Here is a 17,076-nt window from a genome sequence, read left to right as displayed (position 1 = left end):
CAATAACCTTTATGGCTTGGTAGCGGAGGAAACACAATGACCCTTATGGAGTTATGGCCCCAAAGTGGAGGAAACATTAGTATCTCTGGACATCAACCTAAAATAATGGATACTTGAAATAGTTTGCATTCATCACGTAATTATAAGATTCATTGAAATATTTATATTGAAACTACCATAAAAGTTGTAATGCAAGTGAGTATCAATATCGCAAGTAAATCTACCAATTAATTAAATATCCACTAACAATAAAAGCAAATTCTTGGATTTCTAAATTCTACTATTTTTAAAATTCCTTTTGATTATTCGTTGTGCAAAGTCTTTTTGTTGCATGTTCATCTTCATGTTGCTCATTTGTCTCGTTCATTTGGATTGTGGTAACAGACCCATCCTCATGCACAGTAGAGCAGTGTGAAATTTGATGGTTTATATTCATGTTCCTATTCATAGAACACTGGGCTTCAAAATCTTCCTGTAATTGCGAGAAGGAAAATTTAATATGGATTCAAGTTTGAATGTAATGCGAGTGTAGTTTAATATTTTTTGAGTGAGAGTAGTACCTTTTCGATGTGTTCGATCGTGTTTCTCGCTCCATTGTCTTCATTTTCAGTGGTTTTGGAAATATCGGAGATTGAAAAAGACTGGTACCTCTCTCTCATGCTGAATGGACTTAATTTAACTTTAAAGATGAATGTCTTGTTGAGATTCTTTTCTAGTTTCTTTTGAACAGCTTCCTAGAGTATTAATTAATTATATTAGTATAAATATATGAGTTTATAAGATGTAAGTTTACTAAAAACAATTCATTTGCTTGCCTGCGAAGATATATCTAGCAACTTTTCAATCGGTTGTTCTATAAGGAAATCAGCATGTTTTCCGAAAGCAACGAAAGTGGTTTCCCCAGTTTCATCTTCAACGTCTATTTCCAGCTTGTATCTGTTTATTCGAGTTTAAAACTAGTATGTACTTGATAAAAAAAATTGGTTGTCAAGTCTAAATTTAAAATCAATTTACCTTTCTTTTGGATTATTGTACACGAGCACACAAAATTCGCAGTACGAACTTTAGTCTGTCTCAACTTGTTTTCTCGGACATTGTGGGTATGTTGAGTAGTGCCATACTTTTCCGTTCACAGATTTTACTGTTGCTTTGCAAGTATGAAATGTGCCCTGTTTTGCAAAAAAAAGTTGTAATTAATATATAGAATAGAATGATAATTTTTTTTCAGAGTAGGAATGTAGTTACCCTGTTGGTGTATATCTTGGCCAGAATTTTTAGTTGTTCTGTTGTTTTGTTTTCATTTTGTAATGTGTCCATTGCATTGATTTCCTTGTAGTGAGGTTCTTCAATTTGGACCTATATGCTTTGTATTCCTGACCTGAAAGATAAGTAGAAGATAAGTATGTGTATAATACTAATTATGTAGACATTATAGTTGTGATAATGTTACCTATTTCTTAATTCTTCAACACATTTCATATCCAAGTTCAAATATATCCTTGTTGCTGACGTCGGGGATAGTTTGAACACGTCCCTTTTATTAACTGTAATCATATTAAGTGTAAATGTGAGTCAAATATAAAAGTAGATATAGCTAATTATGTCCATTTAATAAATAATACCTTCAAACTTTTTGACAAACATCGAGGATAAGATGATGACGACGTCTTCTTTTCCAGACATGCTGCTTAATATTTGTTTTGAGAGATCATCCCATAAAGTTGCTTTTAGTTCTGTTCCCCTGTTGAATAAGTATAATTATGTTAAGTAATAAGATATTTTCTAGTACAGAAAGGAAATAATGTATGTATAAATATTTATCTCTCGTTTACGATTGTAATTTCAATGTACTTTCTGGAATCTTGTGGGCTGATTCCTTTCAGAAATCCAATAACATCTGTTTTGTTGGAATTGTCAGTTTAAAATAACGTATATAAAGATATATAAGAAACCTTCAAAATTCTAACTTAGCCTTCATACCTATAGTATAAGTCACCTTCCCATGTCTGCTTGGAATATGTTCTAGATCAGTGAATGTGAATTTGTTTTTTTAGAATAGGCCATCATTATCATTAGTTGTTGCAGTTACAACTGTGTCGTCTTTGAATTTGATTGTGAGATCGTTGTCTTTTTGATGGTATGTTCCGTATGTGCTTGCAACAGTAAACTTTTCAAATACGAATAAATCCCCTTTGTTTAGTTTATCTTTAAATTGGTCTATGTTGTATGCGGGTATAGAAGCTTTCATTTGATTTTCCTGCAATTGAAAATACTTTATTAATAAAAGTAATAGTAATATAATTGAAAGCTTATTGATATTATTTTACCTTTTCGTCGATCGTTAACATTTCCAAGCCATATATGGTTTATGGATTCCTCTCATTTCTAGCTATCCACATCCTCATAATTCTTGCTTTTATTTTACCGCGAAATTTTGTGTCTTTTACTTCATCGAATGTTTTGTATCCTTTTATCGCCATCCTGATACAATTTTGAAAAAACCACAAACTGCACTGTTAGAATAGATAGATCTAACTTCATCAAATTTATTAGATCTGTAAGCATGCAAGTTTTATCGAGTAACTTAATTTTGTGATATGTAGGTTTGTCTTAGCTTTTGCAATAGGAGGTGGTCTAGTTTCAGATCTTTTCCTACCAGAAACTATCCTAGGAAGAATCAGGTGAAGTCTATGTTTGTTTGAATGTCAGTTCATTGGGTAATTATTTTTGTGCTAATTTCTTTTAATTGGGTGAAAACTACAAATAAGCTCTTAATATGAGTGAGTGTACTTTGGCATAGTAAGTGGTCATCATATGTGTATAATTTAAGTAGGTTATGGCTGTCAATCAATTGGTTTGGTCCTCAATTACAGACCAACACATTGTGACTTGTTTTCTATATATTAGCAAAATTCTTCTCAAAAAGTTCTTATCTCAATTAGATATCTAGTGAAGGTACGGTAGCCTTGAAATCCTGACTCCATATAGTTGTATCTAGGTATCCAGACTCCATAGTTAAATCTAGATATGTAGTGTGTTTTCTATTAACATGAAAGAAGTTATCAACATTGTGTGTGTTATGAATAATGCAGATCGTAATCAAATATATGTATCTTTGTTTCTTGCAGATGAGATGAAGAGATGAAAATCGAGTACCTGTGTTTGAAGAAGATGAAAGCAATTGTTTTCTTGCCTAAACTCTACTGTATGTTATTCTCTCATTACTTAGGTTGTATTTATAGTTATCCATATACTAATTCCAATCTAACTTGGATTCCTTTCTAAATATTGTTTTATTAGTAAGTTTTCTAATTGGATTCCACTTTTATTAAAATTCAGTGATGTAGTAACCTTTTGTTTTCTTAAAATCCAGAGAAGTAGATGTTTCGTTTCTTATCATATACTAATTCCAATCGGACTTGGATTCCTTTCTAAATATTGTTTTATTAGTAAGTTTCCTAATTGGATTCCACTTTTATTAAAATCCCGAGATGTAGCTTTTCAAAAAGTTTACATTTTTTTCAGGTATCTGTTGTATGTATAGTGATGGTGGGAGGACACCTTCTCTTACACTCCTAGTTTACGTTTGTATAGTTGCTTATATCAGTAATATATATTAGTTTATGTTCTCCTAAATAGGTTCAAGTGAGGGGAAAAACCTGCTTCAAGAGGCACAGATGATATGAGCTCAAAAATAGCGGTCACATTGTTGCCAGGCATCACCATCTTAACATTTTCAGGTAATTCCACCTTCCCAGCAATATCTATAGTTCTCAAATAAAATTGAGCCCTGTAGTTCGAAAAGAATGTGGTGTGGGAGCACAAAAGGAAGTTTAATCTTATTCTATAAATGATGATCTCAAGTTATTTAGTGTTCTAACAATGTGTTATTCTTTTTACTGATAGTGGTTTACAGAAGTGCTAAAATTAACGAAGTTAAGTGATATGGATTAGCAGTAAGCAGTAAAGCAGTAAACCGTACTTGACAACAGTAGTGTTTCATTAGCTTTTGCAGTTTTATTGTTATATTCCTATTTACTTTAGATTTTATATTTGGATGTACAAAGAAAATCTACTGTGCTCTTGGGACAATAGTTATGGCACTTGGGAAGTCTTTGTGATTTGGTGATTATTTGAACTGTTACAGACATTGGGGTCAAGAGTGTGTAGCCTTTGGTCATTGAGAAGGTCCGTGGGTGTCCAGGCTGCTGCGGAACATACAACAATTGAATTGACTAGAAGAGACAGACCAAGCTTACGTTCAGAGATCTTGTCACAGCCCGAATTTCTAAACAATTAAAATAATGAATATTTGAAATATAAATATCTCAAACATCACTATATTCAATTGTCTAAAAACCCAGGCTATGACGGGGGATACAACACCTGTCAAAACCTAAAACCCACATCATAACAGGATCAACTTAACCACAAATAAACTCCGTTATTCCTCAACTATCACTTTATTAAAAACTTTCTTCCATCCCAATACAAACATAAACAAACTTTAAATAAAAACAATTTCCAACCTCGTATTCTCATGTCATATAAAAATGTCAACTCACGTTATTACATCCTTCCAAAAGATCAGACCTAATAAACTAAACTCCCAGACTGCTCCAGGCGAGAATCCCAATCACACGCCGCGGTTCCACTGCCTTCCACCTATGTTCCCAAGAACACACCCACGTTGCCAAAACAAAGCAAACATGGGTCAGCAAATTGAATTTGCTGGTATGAGTAGACTAAACACATATAAACATTATCATACTTTAATTATCCAAACAATCATGTTATATTATCCCACAACTTAATCATTCACAGCTTGGAAGACAGGTAGTTCCGTCATTTCAACCGGCATAGCTTCTTCCCAAGCAAGACTTCCATTATCTTACTCATTCTAATATCTCGTTTTAATATCTAAAAACCGGAATTTTAAACTTACCGATATCCACTGCTGTATAAGGGTAGGACCGCGTCCCTGCACAAAATATTATTAAGTCCTACCCTCCTGCAAAAGAAAGTTAGCAATTTTATATAATATGTGTAGATATCCTATAGGTATTCCAATGCAAGCCCAAATACTCTCGCATAATCAAATTAATTTATCTTATTAATTAATCAATTACTTTTCTTATACACATATTTCACAACCTATGTATCTTAGGTCATTCCCGCCACATTCAAGGAATACCCAACCTTACATCACTAATGGGTCATTCATGGCACATTCAATGAATGCCCTGGGTCATTCCTGCCACATTCAAGGAATACCCAAATCCTACATTCCCGTACACTCAAGAAATACAACTAACCCGCAAGGCGAATACCTTAGTTCCTCTCTAGGGTAGTCCAAACAATCGGGTCATTCATTGCACATTCAATGAATACCCGGGTCATTCATGGCACATTCAATGAATACCCATAGATAACGCTAACGGGCCATTTATGACACATTCAATAAATGCCCACCTATCATATGACATCAACAGTTATAAAACTCAATTCTAACAATTGAGACGTGGAGAGTTCTAAAAGAGTGAGGTAAATTGTTTTACGCATTATTGAAATTTATTGTATTTATTATTTCCGAGAACGACGAAATATCTTGATTCACGTATTTTAGGTTTACGCGTTATTAATTTCATGAATGTCTAAGTGTCATAACGTTGCATATAATAAATACTGCAAAATCACATAGTACACACGTATATATAGAAAGGTCTTAGCCTACAGCCAAGCATGCTAATAGCTCTAGACCTATCCTAGTAGACCGAATCATAATCCGAGTTAAAAGGTCAACTGGTCAAAGTCAACCCTAGTCAAAAGTCAACTCTAGTCAAAGTCAACTCTGGTCAAAGTCAAAGTCGACCTGCCAAGGGTCAACAGCAGTCAACCAGTCCAAACTTATCTAACCCCAAAAGCCCACAGCCTAAAGCCCAAAGTCTAATACAAAAATCCAAATTTAAAAATCTAAACCCAAGCCCATAACTGAGTTCGGCCCAAGCCCAACTCCAAACCCAAAACGCACTGTTCATCTCCTCTCTCACTTTCCAGCACCTCCACTGCCACAGCAGCCACCACCATCACTCGCCACCCAATTTGAGCCCAGCGGTTGGGTTCCTTGAGGAAACCCCTCAACACCCATACCAACAATTTTCGATTTCCTCTTAATGCGAAAATCGCAATCTACAGCCATTAATGGCTGTAAAAGCTTCAATCGTCCCCTTCTCCATATACATCGACCCAACCATCAAACCTTTACTTCCCCGACATCAATCCTCATTCTAACCTGCATCAAAAACCATAACAACCAATGTTCACATAACCTACTGTGAAATTCTTTGTTGCCGCCATTAAAGCTTGTTCAAAGCTTCAAGCTTTTACAGCTCCACTCAATCGACAGCCCTCATTCCAACCTCCATCAATCATACAACATCAACAACCCACCCAAAACAGTTCGAACTACAAACAAAATCGCATAAACCCCAAGTCCCAGTAATGGCAGTAATGGCAGTAACGCCATTAACGCACCTCAAGCTTTCTCCAAGCTCCAACAGCGCCACACACGACCATGCTAAACCCGACATTCATCATATATCAACAACCAATTAATATGAACATCACAGTATCAAAAAAAGTTAATCAAATTCATGAGGACGATTTACGCATCGGCGTGTGTCACCATTGACGTCTGTCGAAGCTTCGACAGAGCTTCGACAGACATCAACCAACGAATTCAAACATATAGAAACATCATAGTTCAACCCACAAGAAATCAAAAGAGTATACACGCAGAGAAAACAAGGAAAATGACGATTTCTCTAATGGGGCTTTAAACGCCCTTAACGCCCAAAGTTTCGACAGGTTCTACATCAAAAATCCGAATCACTTTCGAAGTTTTAACAACTTCGACAACACGACGTCGAATCAAAACAATATAATGGACAGTAAAAACATAAATATTAAAACATCGAAAATCATAGTTCTGGTAGTGGTGAGAGTTAACTCTACTCACCTGTAGCGCTCTCCGATTATCAACCAGCTACCAGGAAAAATCTCATTTCCTTCTGTCAGTAAAACTCCCATTTTTCTGAATAAAACTATCGCGTTGTTTTTTTTTTTTGACCAACCCTATTCTGTTGAACAATGTGTTTATATACTTGGGTCCGAAACCCAAGCCCAACACCGACTCGGGCCCAAAACCAAGCCCACGTATCCCGAGTCCAATCCGACGAATTTTGAAAATAAATAATTTAATTAATTAATAAATATAAAAATACGTATAAAAACACGGGGTGTTATAGATCTTTACTGTTCTTGTCGATCTAAAATGCAATGTTGGAGCTGCTGAGGTGTGGACCCACAATTCAAGAATGGCCTCTGTTGTCTACATTACTGATGATGCCACTGGATTTCCTATTGATGATAATGACCGCCTCTCGAATATCAAAAAACTCCTTCGTTATGTTCTTAAAGGAAATAGGGATAAACGGTATGCTAATACCACAGTTACTACTGGAGGAACTCATACAAAAAGGAGGCTCCATCAAATGATGTATGCTGATCATGATTATGAGTGGTGTGATGATGATGATGTGTCGTCTGTGAGTGATAGAAGCAAGCCCTTGGTGACTCTTGAGAACATTGCAGATAAGGGGTATACTGTTGTGAATATGAGGTGTCGAGACCGACCCAAGCTACTCTTTGATACTGTGTGCACTTTAACAGATATGCAATATGTGGTCTTCCATGCAACTGTCATGGTTGAAAGACCAGAAGCTTATCAGGTTTGTTTCCTATTGCCAACTTGTAGTTCCATTAGATTCTAGTTCATTTGAATAGGTTAAAGTTAGAACCTAGAATGTGATATATATGAGTTCCCAATCCATGTACATCATCACGTTTTAACCAACGTAGAAGAAGACCAACATTGTCACCAGCCTACAAAGAAAGGAAACAATGAGACCCCCCTTTCAAATATCTAACAGCTTGGAATACAATCAATATATAAAGAAGTTTTTTTTTTAAATAATAAATAAGGAAACAAAATACTCACCTCTTCGTGATCCAAGATCTTCTTGAACATTTCTACACCAGTTACAGTGCTCTTTAGAGGACCCCCCTACAACAAAAAAAGAGTCACAAATCAGGATCAAACATAATTACAGGTAGTAACATTACATAAATCATTGTGAAAGTTTATGCATTCACATCAAGCATTCACAGTAAGGCACTAATGCTCCACTGTATAGCTTTTCATCCCTTACGCTGCACTAAGTGTAAGACATTTTTTCGTAGAACATCGAAAGCAAATTTGTTGACATACACCTTTTGAATGTCCCAAAGATGGCCCATCATGATCAATTGGTTTGAGTTCCCAAATTAATCCTCATGTGGCGTCTGGGGGGGCACCAAAGGTATATGTCATTTACATTCTAAGATTTAGATATAGGAGCTTTGGGTTTCAGCTGTTGCCTTATCAGCACAAAGGTCTGATTTGATGATTTAGAACATGTTACAGGAGATTAAACTTTATTGTGAAAATCATTGTAACGTTGTCACCGACTTGCTATAGAAATATCAGTTTCTAAGAGTTTTACGTTTGTGCCTGCATCTTATTTTGGAAGTGTACTCTGCAAAGGTTGTAGCCATTGTCAGAGCTTCATATAAGTGTTAATTCAGATCCTTGGAGCTTAAAGTAGAGTCTACTTAAACATTTTGGCAGCTGGACAGATCATCAAGCGAATTTAACTGCATTTGAATTTTTGCATGAGCTTTTCAAATTTCAGAACATATTAAAAGTGGGACATTAATAAATGCAAAGGCCTTGCTTTGCTTTGATTAGGATGAATCACAATACTCATACTGCGACCTTTTTATATTGCAGTCATATTGGAAGGCCTTAAGTGCGGATCTGGCATACAAACCAGCAGCAGAATGCCTTGCAATTGTGCTAACAGACCTCGGTACCAGCTTAAAGCTTGCTGGAAACACTCAGGAAGGAATCCAGAAGTACTGTGAAGCTCTTAAAATAGACCCTCATTACGCTGTAATCTTACAATCCTTCTCATTCCCATTTGTAATGCTGCTGGCAGTTCTCTATCTCCTGTTCTGTAGTTTGGGTTTCTCATTTTGTTAGTTCTTCTATGCAGCCTGCTTATTATAACCTTGGAGTGGTGTATTCTGAGATGTTGCAATATGATATGACTCTTAGTTGCTATGAGAAAGCTGCAATACAAAGGCTTATGTATGCTGAAGCATATTGCAATATGGGTGTTATGTTCAAAAACCGTGGGGATTTGGAATCAACCATTTCTTGCTATGAGAGGTATATGCTTGTCCTTTCCATTTTTTTCTTATGTTTGCTGGGTTTTAACCTAACTTTTGACCTTACATGATTGGGGCTTTGCTTGTTTTTTGCATTTTTTATGACAGGTGCTTGGCTGTTTCCCCAAATTTTCAGATTGCGAAGAGTAACATGGCAATTGCTTTAACAGACTTGGGAACAAAGGTAACTGGGGTCGGGTTTGGTTAATGAGAATGCGGTCGTTGTGACCTATTTAAATGGAAATCTTTTTCCTGGATTGGCAAGATTGAATATATACAAAAGAAAAATATATAAAATTAAAAAAAAAAATCATTGAATCTATATATGGAATAAAAAAAGTGCACCAAATAAGCATTATCTAACTAAACTCGCGGTAAATCATTTAGTACTTCTCTATACACAATGTTTTGTGTATATCCTTCAGGCTCATTTTCTGCTCTAATTATTAGGAACTTTAGCCCTTGTCGCGATGTTGTGCGTGATGTAGCAACGTACAGCTGGCCGTGAGTGAACACTGGCCTTGGCAAGTAAACACCAACATCATTGAACGAAAGTCTGCCCCTGACTTTTGTTTATCGTCATCGCATAGCAAACTTTAACAGGGAATTGTTTTCTCCTAAATTCGAATGGCAACTTGGTGTCACTTGGTTCCAATATTATTCGTGGAATTATTACCTTATCGCCTATGTTGGTCCCTGTTATAATATCAGCTTCTATGACCTTTTTTTCCCAACTATGTCACAATCAACCTTGTTCCATTGCACAAACCTGCACTTTGGTTTATGTTCCGCATAAGTAGAATCAGAACACCTTTCTTTAGCTCGAGGTCGTGGCTTGGTAATCCCAAGAATTGCAAGGTGTTCAAGAACTCAGCAGGGTACAGAACATCCTGGCTTTCTGATTTACCTGCTATTGGGCTTAGTGAGTCTACACTCAAGTAGTGATGAACTTCTCCAGGGAGGATTGAAGACATTATGTAAGAATTTATCTCATCAACGTCTTCATTTTTTGGAGCCAGAATACTCCTCTCTTTCAGATAGTGTATTTGATTTTCAAGAACATCGTCGTACTTGTTGGAAAGATCTGGATAGATTGTTGAAACTATCTAGTGGATTGAATCATCAGAAGGTGGTATGAGGAGATCATCTGGAATTCTTACCCACGATGGTTCGGCTTCGTCGTTTATCGATATTACTGGTAGTTTGCCATCTCTAAGGTCTAACACCCACTTACTGAAATCTCTTGCACTTTCTGAATCGATTGCATCATTTATCACCCTCATATTCTTTGCTAGCTGAAAAACTTTACAGTTCCTCCATAGGTGCGACCTGCTTATTGAAGCATCAACAATATTTTCCCTTCTTCCTTTTCGAACGACCAGCAGCATTTGACTAAAATCTCTTCCTAGTAGGAAAGTTTTTCCTCCAAATTCAGTGCTTTCTGAGTTAGGCATGATTTCTTTCATGATGTCTTTCAAAGTGCGGTCAATTGCTTCAAAGTTGTGCCTATGATTCATAGGTGCCTCGTCCCATACAATGAGATCAGCTTTCTGGATTAGTCTTGTCAGGTTTGTATTAGGTGGGATGTCGCAAGTTGAGTTTTCAGCAATTGGAATTGGAATTTTGAATCTTGAGTGTGATGTTCTCCCACCTGGAAGGAGGAGCGAGGCTATTCCTGAAGAAGCAACTGCTAAAACAATCTTTCCTTCTGAGCGCAACTTAGATATGATTGTCTTGTAGAGATATGTCTTCCCAGTTCCTCCGCTTCCATAAATGAAGAATACACCTCCAGCTTTTGAGTCAACGGCACTTGTGACTACTTGGAACACTTTATATTGTTCTTTGTTGAGGTGCTCGGGCATATTTAAATAGTTCTCATGCAAGTCTTTCCGGTCGTAGTCCATTTCCTCGTCAACCATTCTATTCCCAGACGTGAGTTGTGTATCCATGTCTGGATAGATTTCTTTTAAACCGGCGATAGTTCTCAATGTTTTTTGTCTGCGCATCAAGATTTTTTCAATCTCACATAAGGTGAAATTCTTGACCTGGCTTTCTGTGAGCGTGGCAGTTTCGTCATTTTTCAAATGCCTATACCTGAATAGAATGTCTTCTCCTAGGTTGTCCCAGTGGTCTTCCCACAGTTTCAAAGGATCTGTCACTTCACATAGCAACAACAGTGTCACAAAAAGTTCTCTTAGTGATCTAGCACTCGCCCAGTCGCTTGCCTCTTTAAGTGCATCATGCCATTCGTTGTCATCTTCGAGTAGACCAAGTGCCATACACGCACTTTTATAGTCTGGGTGCAGCACACCGTTGATCCTTCGAAAGGCTTCATAGCTTTGAGGTCCTTTGACAATGTTAAGAAGCATCCACAGATAGTATCTTTCTCCTGATGTAGGGTGTGTGTAGTACACACAACCAATCTTTCTCTTCCCTCCCTTTCCCTTTCCTCTTCGAGTCCATGTCCTTTTGGTTTTCTGCCATGTCCATTTTGTTGGGAAATCAACATATGTGAGCTCTCTTGCATCAGCATGCAGTGTGTTTGTCTTCAACCATTATGTGAACTGTGTTTTTTTTTAACTTTCGCATTCAATGATTTCTTCCGGATCATCGTTGTCATTGTAATAGACCATCTGTTCATCTACGAATAATAATGAGAGAAATAATGTAAGATATATAAATAACAATGTGTTGAATTAACTATTAAAGGACTACAATGATTTTCTGTTACCTTCAAGATGAAATGGCAGCCGTTCGACACTCGGATCCTTGTACTGTGTATCGAATTTCAAAATCCTCAAAGTTGCCTCCGAAGCAGATACATATCGACCATCCAAGTAATTTTTTTATTTCGTCAACTTCTTCAATGACCTTCTTTCCAGTCAATTTGTCTGTGGCAACATTTTCCACGATGAGAAATGTTGCTCGATCTTTTCCTTTATTGATGTATTTGAAGAGATACTTAATTGACCGTGTTCTGTTGCAATGTTCCACATTGATATAGGCTTGGTACTTGACAACCAAGTCTCTGTTGTGTGGAACTACCCATCTGTTGTCTAATTCAGCTTCCCCAACAATTAATTTCCTACCATTGTTTCTCCTTCTAGACTGTGTACTCATTTTGGTTAATGACTGTTTCACTGCAACATTTTTTCGGATAGTGTTGTGAGCATTTATTTTTAACCATACACGGGCAAGACAGGTTATCTATTCCACACGGTCCGTGTATCATGAACTCTACAACCGCCTTGTATCCCACTTCATCACTCATTGGATTAGGCAACTCTGCTGAGATGAGCTTGTCGATATCAAAAGGAGTTTTTGGCTTATTAGTTCTGTCTAGGAATAACAAAATATGAGCATGGGGTAGCCCTCTCTTTTGGAACTCTATCGTGTAGATAGCTGCAAATATGATATTTGCATGTCAGTTCTGTAATTAAATAATTGTAAATAAAATAACAACATAGAGATTCATTACCTGCCCAAGCTTTTCCGAAATGTTTTTTCCGCTGCAAGTCTGTCATTAGCTCATCTAGTTTAATCTTAAACACCATTGCTTCAATACCAGGTTTGTCTTCTGGGCGTAGTCCTTTATCTATCTTGTCTAGAGCTGACTGAATTTCTGGCCATTTCAGATTGCAAGTGAAGGTGACAAAAAGGTCGGGAGGGCCTACCCATCTATAGATAGCTATCGCATCCTGGTAGTTTTGGACCATGTATCGGGGTCCTCCTATGAAAGACGACGGTAGGACTAACCATTTACCAGTCGAAGCCGCATTTGTATCACCCACAACTACAGTGTCAACCAATCCTTTGTACAGGTCAGATCTTATTTTGTCTTGATTTTGTCTCACCCAATTCAATCTGTTCTCTTTAGTAGCTGCATAACCATCAACCAAGTATTGTAGCATCAGTCTTCTTCCACAAACAATAGTGTGTCCTTCATTTGCCCTTTGTTGTATCCTATAAGCATAGTACTCTCTCATGCTCACGTGTTTCCTTTTCTTCACATTTGAACCCTTTCTATATGGGATGCCCAACATGTATCCATCTTCTGCATACGGAAAAATCAAAGGATACTGCATCGCCATGAAACTTGGAAACAGTTCGTTTATTCTTTTTAGACCGTGGCCTATTACGTCTACAACAACATCCCGGGGTCCCGCAGATACTTCTCCATTCCCAGGAATAAGTCCAGCAATCTCTGATGTAGAAGGCAAGTTATACTGTCTTCCATCAGTCTGTCTTGTTCCAATAAGTTTAATACTAACATTGGCCAACTTAGACTCTTTAAACCTATCCCTTGCCATTTTGTAAACCTTTGTGAGGTTATTTTCATCACTAAGCATTTTCATTAGTCCTTCAACCACATCTAGATCTAATCTTTCATCATCCTCCTCATTTTCTTTATATGGAATTTTTTTATCAAGTGCCTTTATTCTATTTGAAACTTCATTTGCCGAGTCATACATGTACAACTGTGCAAATTTTGGTTGCTGCCCTTCAGATGGTAGAAGAGTTCCGATCCTGTGGTAATTTTGACCACTTATCTTGAACACATATGGACCCTTGCCATCATTCACGGAGTGATCAAGTACACCACCCATTGATGTGAATGCGAAAATGGAGTTGTAAGCCCTGATGTTTTTTGCAAAGTTTGAGGATCTCAGACCACCCTTAGAATCCAAAAGACGACGCAGGAAATTAGGCGGCTCTTTCAAAAGTGGTAGTTGAACTTTATCTTTTTGACAACATATTGAAAACTTTAGATTTGATGTTCTTCTCGTTTTGTCTACCCTTTCCTCGTACCAGACCATAGCTCCACAAAAAGAACACACACATGTTAGACCTCCAAAATTCTATGGCTTTTCTACTCGTCCTACATATATGTTGAATAAAATATAACACAAAAATATAAGTAGTAGATCTTACTTGGATGGAAATCATCGACTTGATCAGTAATTGATGATTCGTTGAACTGTCCACTAATCGATTCACTATCAGAATCTTCCCCACTCATCTGGGACTGGTAATCGTTGTCCTCTGTTGCCTTTCTCATGCGTTTAGATACATCTAATATTGGTTCTTTCTTGCGTTTGGAATCTTTAATAACTGTTCACAGGTTACGTAAAAGTTAATAAATTAATAGCGTAATAAACAAATAGAGTACACTTATAATAGCGTTATAGACGATACCTGATTCTTTGTAGATGATGTTTGCAGCTACTAAGTTTCAAGTAAAATCGATTATAGAGGTTGCAAGTTCAACTGATCCGAAGCTTTTTGTTGATTCAGATGCTTCTTTTGTTGATTGTAGTCTCTAATCTCATTCAAAATTGTCCTTCTTCCAAATCTATTTATCAGAGCTTGTTCTTTTACTTGACAAAGAGGTATTGTTTTCGATAATGTTATTCTTTTTCTTTTTGTACTTGGTGAAACCATGATACCTGTCAATGCCATGAGAAATTTTTTCGGTCAATGTCATTATTTATAAAGGGTAATGGAGTTAGTGATTTTGATGTTCTAAATGAACAAAATCGTGGTCCCAGAACAAATAGTGTTAAGAACATTTCTCGCATCTCGAAACGGTCCAAATTTGTATCTTTGATATCCGATGGCGATGATAAGAATAACAGCTCAACAGTTGTAATAAGGCGGGATGACTACAATCTTACTGATTTTCCTACCAAGTATGATCATGCATTGTTCTTTGTTATCAAATCCTACAGTGAAGATGACATTCATAAGAGTATCAAGTATAATGTATGGGCGAGTACTCCAAATGGAAATAGAAGGCTTGACAAATACGATATCAAGATGACAGGAGAAAATGAGACAGAAAGGCAGCAAGTGTCCAGTGTTCCTTTTTTTCTCGGTATGCTTTTGTGATTGATTTTCTTTGGTGGAAGTTTTTTCTTTAACATGCGGTGTTTTCTCCTTTATAACCGAGTGACTAATATTATATTCCTTTGGTTTTCTCTTCTTAAGGTAAATGCAAGTGGCCAATTCTGTGGTGTAGCTGAGATGATTGGGCGAGTAGATTTCAATAAGAACATGGACTTTTGGCAACAGGACAAATGGAATGGTGGTATTTGTCTAATGAATAACGAATTTTTTTGCAGGGCATAAGAGCAGCATAATAAGGAAAGATGGCATGGTGGTATGGTGCAATGATGAGTGATGAATGCTTTAAAATTCTGGCTTTTGTGTGTGGAAACTTTTGTAGGTTTTAAATGTATAATGTTGGTACCAAAAAAATTTATCATTTTTCTGACACACGCACTTTACATCAAAATAGGCCATTTCATGCAGAGAACGACATAAACCACTCAATTCTATCAAACTATGTAATTTATATTGATACGTATGAAACTATGTATAAAGGGAAATAACCATTAAGTTTCCATAAGCTTTCTTGCATGCTCACGAATATTCTAATTTACTGCTTCCACAGACACTGAAGGTTTCATCCGCCTATCCTTAAATTCTCAGTCTACATGCCTTATGTACTCTGACGAATGGATTAAGTTACGGTTCTCAATTGAGAAGATTTACTGAAGAATAACTGACTGTGCTATCAAACTATGTAATTCTGATTACGCGTCATTAGGTTCATGAGCATGCAAGAAAGCTTATGGAGAACCATATAAGAAAGCCTTTCTTCACTAATTTGCTTCTAAGAATAAAAGAGCAATTTGATCAGTACGCTTCGTTGTGGGTGTTATTGAATACAACCAATTGGAAAAGCGAAAGAAGTTTCTTAAAAACTTAAGTATGTTATGTAGGTGAACTGAAAAAGTACGTCTTGTTATACCAAGTGTTTTATTTGTTACAGAAGGAGGCTCGTGAGCATGCAAGAAAGCTTATAGAGAAGCTTATAGAGAAGCATATAAGAAAGCCTTTCTTCACTAATTTGCTTCTAAGAATAAAAGAGCAATTTGATCAGTACACTTCGTTGTGGGTGAAGTTTCTTAAAAACTTAAGTATGTTATGTAGGTGAACTGAAAAAGTAATAAGAGTTGGAACTCTAAGGTAATAAGAGAACGCAGATACGCAAATAAGATCACGGCACCGCTGGAACTCTAAGGTAATAAGAGAGCGCAGATACTATGCGAATATGATCACGGAAAACTTATAACAGAGAAGAGAAGAAGATTATTTACCTGTGAAGAGGATACACCACACCACACAACTCGATTAAAGATCACGTAGTAAAGAATACGATCACGGCACCGTTGGAACTCTAAGGTAATAAGAGAACGCAGAAACACAAATACCATCACGACAAACTTACAATAGAGAAGAGAAGAAGATTATTTACCTGTGAAGATGATAAACCACACCACACAACTCGATTATTTATAATGCTACGATTTGAGTTTTGGTTCTAAAAGGAAAGGAGATTCCCGTTTGAAGGTGGATTCTAAAAGGGAAAGAGTTTCCCGTTAAGTTAACTATTAAGTTGATGACGTGGAATTTTGTGGGAGCTCGAAAAATACCCCCTGCGGGAGCTTTAATATTAAGATATATATATATATTCAACCAAAAACGATTTTCTTAAAACCCTTACGCTACAAAGAATAGTTTCCACACTAATCTCAAGTGAAGCTTAACATAACAAAGTTTCTTTCTAGAAAATGATAATGAAACTATGAAAGAACATAGGAAAAAATGAATTGAGTTGTTTGAACATTTACTTTATGCATTTGTTAACCACACATGTGACTGGGAAAAAAGGAAAAAAAG

At 36.6% G+C, this 17,076-nt stretch overlaps 2 protein-coding genes and 2 long non-coding RNA genes across 4 annotated transcripts; 2 read left to right on the top strand and 2 right to left on the bottom strand.

The window, feature by feature from the left end:
* The first annotated feature begins 3,126 nt into the window (after positions 1 to 3,126).
* Positions 3,127 to 4,270, top strand: LOC147517746 (uncharacterized). Its single transcript, XR_015211540.1, has 3 exons — positions 3,127 to 3,205; positions 3,640 to 3,740; positions 4,148 to 4,270. It is a non-coding gene; the product is annotated as an uncharacterized LOC147517746 (long non-coding RNA).
* Positions 4,271 to 4,447: 177 nt separating this feature from the next.
* Positions 4,448 to 7,300, bottom strand: LOC147517745 (uncharacterized). Its single transcript, XR_015211539.1, has 2 exons — positions 7,019 to 7,300; positions 4,448 to 4,665 (listed from the first exon to the last, which is right to left on the bottom strand). It is a non-coding gene; the product is annotated as an uncharacterized LOC147517745 (long non-coding RNA).
* An 11-nt stretch (positions 7,301 to 7,311) lies between these two features.
* On the top strand, positions 7,312 to 15,734 carry LOC147517743 (putative UDP-N-acetylglucosamine--peptide N-acetylglucosaminyltransferase SPINDLY). The gene is made up of 6 exons (XM_086589864.1): positions 7,312 to 7,790; positions 8,891 to 9,052; positions 9,156 to 9,331; positions 9,439 to 9,514; positions 12,966 to 15,205; positions 15,319 to 15,734. The coding sequence occupies exons 1-5, from the start codon at positions 7,377 to 7,379 to the stop codon at positions 13,077 to 13,079; spliced, it is 942 nt and encodes a 313-aa protein (XP_086445990.1). The 5' UTR covers positions 7,312 to 7,376; the 3' UTR covers positions 13,080 to 15,205; positions 15,319 to 15,734.
* On the bottom strand, positions 8,910 to 11,803 carry LOC147517744 (uncharacterized). Its single transcript, XM_086589863.1, has one exon. It carries the CDS (start codon positions 11,697 to 11,699, stop codon positions 10,437 to 10,439), a length of 1,263 nt encoding a protein of 420 aa, XP_086445989.1. The 5' UTR covers positions 11,700 to 11,803; the 3' UTR covers positions 8,910 to 10,436.
* Positions 15,735 to 17,076: the final 1,342 nt, after the last annotated feature.

The sequence above is a fragment of the Coptis chinensis genome, chromosome 2, assembly GCF_015680905.1.
Source record: "Coptis chinensis isolate HL-2020 chromosome 2, ASM1568090v1, whole genome shotgun sequence".
NCBI classification, from domain to species: Eukaryota; Viridiplantae; Streptophyta; class Magnoliopsida; order Ranunculales; family Ranunculaceae; genus Coptis; species Coptis chinensis.
This window is presented reverse-complemented; position numbering and strand designations above follow the sequence as displayed.